Source organism: Callorhinus ursinus, unplaced genomic scaffold (genome assembly GCF_003265705.2).
Source record: "Callorhinus ursinus isolate GAN/ISIS: 27379988/994484 unplaced genomic scaffold, GSC_fseal_2.0 scaffold4, whole genome shotgun sequence".
Taxonomy (NCBI): Eukaryota; Metazoa; Chordata; class Mammalia; order Carnivora; family Otariidae; genus Callorhinus; species Callorhinus ursinus.
The window spans coordinates 11955868-11962793 of NW_027397066.1; the positions used below are offsets into that span (position 1 = coordinate 11955868).

Consider the following 6926-nt stretch of genomic DNA (forward strand, 5'->3'; position numbering starts at 1 on the left):
TCTTCTCTTTAAATGTTTCTTACAGAAGTGTTTTGTTTTGTTGTTAAAGGTTTTTCATTCCTAAGTCAAACAACAATCTCTCCAAAGGGAACCGATAGCCTATCTGCTCAGACCAAAGAGTGAGTTCAGGATGGCAGCCACTGGTATTTCTAATACACAAAACAGATAAAATTCTCAGAAGGTACATGCAAAAAGCTCTCCTACACAGATGGCCACAGAACACGACCATTTGACAATTTTACCGGTGATGGCAATGGGACTCCAGACGTTCCCAAACTCTACCATCCAACTTGAGCTCTCATTTTAGGCTCCTCGATATTTTGCTTTTCCAGTTTTGCTAATGACACAAGAGTGACTTAAATCCTTGATGTATTAATTATAGTCAAGGATACATCCTACAACAAATCAGCCTGGAATTTCATACCCAACACAGTGCGATCTATATCCAATCCAATAGTTTTGGGGAGCTCTTTCACCGGTAAACTTGCAATGCTGACCATCTTCAGATTATACTGCTTGACTAAGGAAAGCAAGATTTGCATTGTTTTGCCAATGCCAATTGTATCTATAACAACCCAGACATTCTTTCCAGTTAAAGTTGCGAAATCATCTCCATAAATTTATTGTATGGCCCCAATTGAATGGTCATTACAATAGCTCTTCGGTCTCATAAAATCTGCAGTCAGGAGATGGATATATTACTATTTCTGTTCAGTACTTTGTTATAATCCAGCAAGTCAGTAGAGAATTTACAGCCCCCCTGGGGCATGCAGATATCCCAGCTGGGCTGCCATGTGATAGCCTCCTATCTTCACAGAGTTTCAAGTATAAGCCATTTTGTTCTGTCCATGATTAGTCCTTTAGGAATAAGCACCTTTTCAAAATCCTCAGGGTAATGATTAGATATACAAACTAAATCTAGGTCATAACCTGGTTCAGCATCACCAGCTGTGATGCAGGGCTGTGGGCCACCAAAATGGAACTAGCTGAGGAGGGGGAGCACACAGGATTGTTTTTTAACTAGCCATTTGAAATTCTCATATTGTTAACACAGGTTGGAGGACCAGGCCACCTCACAGCAGTCCCTTTTAGTAGGAAGAGCACTGGACTTGTATACAGGCTGACCAATTTGCCTTGGTTTGCCCAGGACTGTCCCAATGTTAACATTGACAGTCCCTCAACTCTGGAATCCCCTCAGTCCCAGGCAAACGGGACAACTGGTCATCCTAACTTGGAGTCAGAGTACCAACTCTGTTATTAAAGTTGTATGACTTTGAGCATGCTGCTTCATTTGCTCATGGAATGGGTCTTCATGGGTATAATAGGGGGAGTGGCAGCTCTCTTTCAGGCCTGTTGTGAAGATGCGAGGTGAAAACAGTGCCTCATCTTTGGATTCTGATATCTAAGCACTGCTGGCTCCCAGGGACTCAGTGTGATGGTCTGCCACTCAGTGAGATGGTGTCCTCCGTACCAATACAGCCCTGGCTGACTTGTGTATATAAGGTGTTTGTGACTCAGATATTTGTAACCCAAGGACTCTTTTTCCCTATCTCCTAAAAGAAAATTCTGAGCCGTGGTAGTTTGAGATATTATCCCACCTAAAGCCTGACATCTGATTTTGGTGATAAATGTGTCTTGTGTTTGGTTATGGGACTGTAGTATATCGTTGAGTTTTTAATGTATTCATTGTCACATCAGGGGATTTATAAGAAACACTTGATGTTTAATGCATTTGTAGAAAACCATTCTGAGTTCTTGAGTTATAACATGGGTATCCCCTGATTTTCAAGAAAGTCAGGAGAAGCAAGGCTGAGTTTTAAACTAGAGAAAGGGATCTGGGCTTTTCCATTTTCTGAGTCATTACAGGCATCATCCCGGGAGCTGGTTACTGGATCTACTGCAAATATTGGGGTTGATTTGAAGGGAGGTGGTTAGGTTTTCTGTGTACTTTGTTTTTAAATTTTTTTTTTCTTTGCTGAAGACTAATGACTATTTTTCAGCAAAGGCCAGTGGATGAAAACCCAGAAAAGAAGAGGATGAGTGTTGGCTGAGTGTGTGACCCAAGTGGATGGAAGTTCTATACAAGAATATTCTGGAGGGATGCCGGGGTGGTTCAGTTGGTTAGGCGTCTGCCTTCCACTCAGGTCATGATCTCAGGGTCCTGGGACTGAGCCCCATGTTGGGCTCCCTGCTCAGCAGGGAGTCTGCCTCTCCCTCTCGCTCTGATCCTCCTCCCTGCTTGTGCTTTCTCTATCTCTCTCTGTATCAAATAAATAAATAAAATCTTAAGAAAAGAATATTCTGGAAAGTTAAAAATGCCAAACAAAGACAAGCTCTTACCTGTTTCTTCAAATCCAAGAAGCTCATTCATTTCACTTTTTCACATTTCAAAAGTTCAGATTATTTTAAATTTGGTGTCTTTTCTGAAAAGTTGTTATTTATTGATGATCCATTTAATAATTAATGACCATTTATAGTAGAGAAAATATGTTATTCCAATAATTCCAATATCCTACGGCTTCCCACTTTTATCCAAGTCCATAAAAGCTCAGTGGTTGATTAAAGTCCATCATCTCCACATAAAAAGAAAAAGAAAACAGAACAAAACTTAATGTAGCTTGGTAAAAAAATAAATAAATAAAAAATAAAAAACTATACATGTATATATGTAACGGGTAGTATACAGATTTAGGAGAGAGATGAACACTGAAGCCAGAAATTGGTACCAGGCTTGGAGCTCACCGGAATAATTTTTCCCTTGGTCCTGCTCTGTCTCCAGGATCTGTGTCTGTGTGACACAGATCAAATCCAGTCACCTATCTGCAGCATAGACTCCCCCACTCAAAGGCGATTCTCCCATATCTGGCAGCTCTCTGAGCCAGACTCTTGCTGACAGCACACTCCCCCCCAAAAAACTTCTCTGGATGACCTAGAAATCTCCTTAATGGCCAATGGAAATGTTCACTTTGAAAACTTAGCCATTAATCTAAGATTTCCTACCCAAATATCCTGATGAATAATGCCGTTAAGAGCAAGTGGTAAAGGAATGACACAGAGTGCCTTCTCAGCGATCATCTTCCTTCCCTTCTCCCTCCCTTTCCAGCCACCTCTCCAGGGATTGTGTCTTTTCATATAGTCCAACACAGGACCTTGAGGAATAACCAAACCAGAGGATAATAACCACAACAGCAAGAACAGCCCAGTGCTGACTCCGCAATAGTCTTATAATCTCCCTTCACCTTCGCCATGATCCTGCACAGTGGCTGCTATTATGATTCCTTCTAAAAAGGAAACAAGGAAGGAACAAGGCTTAGAAAGATTAAATAAAGGGGTGCTTGGGTGGCTCAGTTGGATAAGCGTCCGACTCTTGATTTCGGCTCAGGTCGTGATCTCAGCATCATGAGATCGAGCCCTCTGGGGGGCTCCTGACTCAGTGGAGAGTCTGCTTGAGATTCTCCCTCTCCCTCTTCCTCTCCCCTCCCCCTAAAATAAATAAATAAATCTTTAAAAAAATACGAAAATAAAGTGCCCAAGGACACCAACATGAACTGGGACAGGCTAGATGTGAACCCAGAAAGTCAGACTCCAAAGCCCAATGCTTAATCATACTTGAGGCTCTAAGGAAGGTCTCAATAAATGGGCATGGAAAAGGTCAACCATGTAGCACTTTCTCGTTGCCAGTAGCCTTTACGTGCATTTGGTCCTTGGAAGTGCTCTGTGACTAGAATGAGCATTCCTGTTTTGTGGATGAGATACTAGAAGCCCAGAGAGGTAAGAAAGATCTGTCTGAGATCACACAGATCATTAACAAAGTTTAGATCTTAAATGTGAGTCTTCTGATGCTTCATCAAGGGAGATTTCCCAGCCAGAAATTATATGAGCTTTGAATTCTTTACCTGTAAAAGGAGGACAGTACTTACCCACATACCTGCTTGCCTGACAGCTATAATATGTCTCAGAACACAGTGTAGGCGCCAGAACTAAATTGTCCTACGAGTCAACCCAAAGTTATTTATTTATTTGTTTGTTTATTTATTAAGTAGGCTCCATGCCCATGCGGGGCTTGAGCTCACAACCCTGAGATCAAGACCTGAGCCGAGATCAGGAGTCAGACTCGTAATGGACTGAGCCACCCAGGGACCCCATGGTCACATTTAATTAACATTTGAAGTTCTCTGAGTTGAAGACTGTACGGAGGGAGCAGGTGCAACCCTTCTTGACGGGGGGGAAAGAGAGGGAAATGCCCCGAGTCATGCTCTATATAGGACAGGGTGGTTGGTAGGCTCAGATGTCCAGACAGGAAGAGAAGGTTTGGGTGGGGGTGAGGGCGAGAAAAGGGTGGAGATTCTGGAACTAGGTTCGAATCCTAGCTCTGGCATTTAGTGAACAGCCCAGGCACCATGGGCAAGTCAACTCCTGTCTACTCTTCAGAGTGCATGTGTAAAATGGGGTTAGTAATGACAGCTACTTCATAGGGATGTGGAGGGTATGAAATGGCTTAGTGTACTTCCTACGGTTAGTGCTGTGCCTGGTGTGGCTTTAGAAGGCAATAAATAGTCCCTATCATTAGGGAGATTAGGAAAACATTACATGAAATCTTAGGACGTGTTATGGTGGTGTCTATCTATGGTTTTCATGTTATCCAAGGTTTCAAGTCATATGGGGCACATTTTCCAGTGACAAGAAGATTGGATTCATGGCAAAACATTCTACCTCAGTCCCGGAGCAGAAAGTCCCACCTTTCTGAGCCTCACTTTTTTCTTGTATAAAATGGGAATAACATCCTACCTACTTCACAGAGAAGATATGAGATCCAATGAGATAATGCAGGAAATAATGTCGGGAAAAGCATGGGATGAATGTGGATTATTGGTGTGGTGGTGGTGGTGATGATGGTGATGATGACAGTAAGATTGTTCAATTATCATCTTGAAATTTAAGGCAAAAATAGAATTTTTATAAACCCAACTCTAAAATGCCCTTATAACTCTGAAAAACAAACTGAGGGTTCTAGAGGGGAGGGGGGTGGGAGGATGGGTTAGCCTGGTGATGGGTATTAAAGAGGGCACGTTCTGCATGGAGCACTGGGTGTTATATGCAAACAATGAATCATGGAACACTACATCAAAAATTGATGATGTAATGTATGGTGATTAACATAACATAATAAAAAAATAAAATGCCCTTATAAAAATATGTAAAGGAAAGCTATGGCAAATATTCAAGGTAAGTATCATATAAGAATACCCAGCAAACAACCATACGACCCAGCAATTGCAAACTGGGTATTTACCCCAAAGATACAAATGTAGGGATCTGAAGGGGTACGTGCACCCCAGTGTTTATAAAGTAATGTCCACAATAGCCAAACTATGGAAAGAGCCCAGATGTCTATAGACAGATGAATGGATAAAGAAGAAGTGGTATAGGCTTCTGGAAGCACCAGCGCCATGGCTGCCCAGGGAAAGCCCCAAGTCCAGTTCAAACTGGTGCTGGTTGGTGTCGGCAGCACCGGGAAGACAACGTTTGTGAAGCGTCACCTGACGGGTGCATTCGAGAAGAAGTATGTAGCCACCTTGGGCGTGGAGGTCCACCCTCTCGTGTTCCGCACAAACAGGGGACCCATCAAGTTCAACGTGTGGGACATGGCGGGCCAGGAGAAAATCGGTGGGCTGCGGGACGGCTACTATATCCGAGCCCAGTGTGCCATTATAATGTTTGATGTCACGTCAAGGGTTACTTACAAGGATGCGCCTAACTGGCATAGAGATCTGGTACGAGTGTGTGAGAACATCCCTACTGTGCTGTGTGGCAACAAAGTGGACATTAAGGACAGGAAAGTTAAGGCAAAATCTATTGTCTTCCACCGAAAGAAGAATCTTCAGAACTATGACATTTCTGCCAAAAGTAACTACAACTTTGAAAAGCCCTTCCTGTGGCTTGCTAGAAAACTAATTGGAGATCCTAACTTGGAGTTTGTCGCCATGCCCACTCTTGCCCCACCAGAGGTTGTCATGGACCCAGCTTTGGCAGCCCAGTACGAGCATGATCTAGAGGTTGCTCAGACAACTGCTCTCCCGGATAAAGATGATGACCTGTGAGAACGTGCAGCTGGAGCCCAGTGTCAGAAAGTCTAGTTTTATAGGCAACTGTCCTGTGATGTCAGTGGTGCAGCGTGTTTGCCACTTTATTATATGGCTGAGCAGAACATGTGCTTAATCTTTGGGACGCTGAAGGAGATGAATGGGCTTCGGAGTGAATGTGGCAGTTTAAGAAGTACTTTCATTTTTTGGACCCGCATATTTAGCTGTTTTGGAACGCAGTTGTTTCCTTCCTGAGTTTCAGATACGAGACTGCTATAGTCCCATCACAATATCAAGTGGTGAAATCTCGTTTGTCTTTGTCATTCCCATTCCTTTTCGTTTAGAATCAAAATAAAGTATTTCAAATATCTAAAAAAAAAAAAAAGAAGTGGTATATATACACAATGGAATATTATGCAGCCATCAAAAGGAATGAAATCTTGCCATTTGCAACAACATGGATGGAACTGGAGGGTATTACGCTAAGCGAAATAAGTCGATCAGAGAAAGACATGTATCATATGACCTCACCGATAGGAAGAATTCTTTTTTTTTTAAGATTTTATTTATTTATTTGACACACAGAGAGACACAGCGAGAGCAGGAACACAAGCAGGGGGAGTGGGAGAGGGAGAAGCAGGCTCCCCTCTGAGCAGGGAGCCCGATGTGGGACTCGATCCCAGGACCCTGGGATCATGACCTGAGGCGAAGGCAGACGCTTAACAACTGGGCCACCCAGGCGCCCTATATGAAGAATTCTTAATCTCAGAAAACAAACTGAGGGTTGCTGGAGTGGTGGGGGTGGGAGGGATGGGTGGTTGGGTGATAGACATTGGGAGGGCA

General features: G+C 43.1%; 1 protein-coding gene and 1 pseudogene across 1 annotated transcript; one reads left to right on the plus strand and one right to left on the minus strand.

Annotated features, from left to right (window-relative positions):
- Positions 1-303: 303 nt before the first annotated feature.
- On the minus strand, positions 304-3248 carry LOC112835875 (hypoxanthine-guanine phosphoribosyltransferase pseudogene; annotated as a pseudogene).
- A 2187-nt stretch (positions 3249-5435) lies between these two features.
- LOC112835800 (GTP-binding nuclear protein Ran) lies at positions 5436-6435 on the plus strand. The gene has a single exon (XM_025887423.2). The coding sequence runs from the start codon at positions 5451-5453 to the stop codon at positions 6099-6101; it is 651 nt and encodes a 216-aa protein (XP_025743208.1). The 5' UTR covers positions 5436-5450; the 3' UTR covers positions 6102-6435.
- Positions 6436-6926: the final 491 nt, after the last annotated feature.

Coding starts and splice junctions, on each gene's coding strand:
- LOC112835800 (XM_025887423.2), top strand. CDS start 5,451: ATGGCTGCCCAGGGAAAGCCCCAAGTCCAGTTCAAACTGGTGCTGGTT.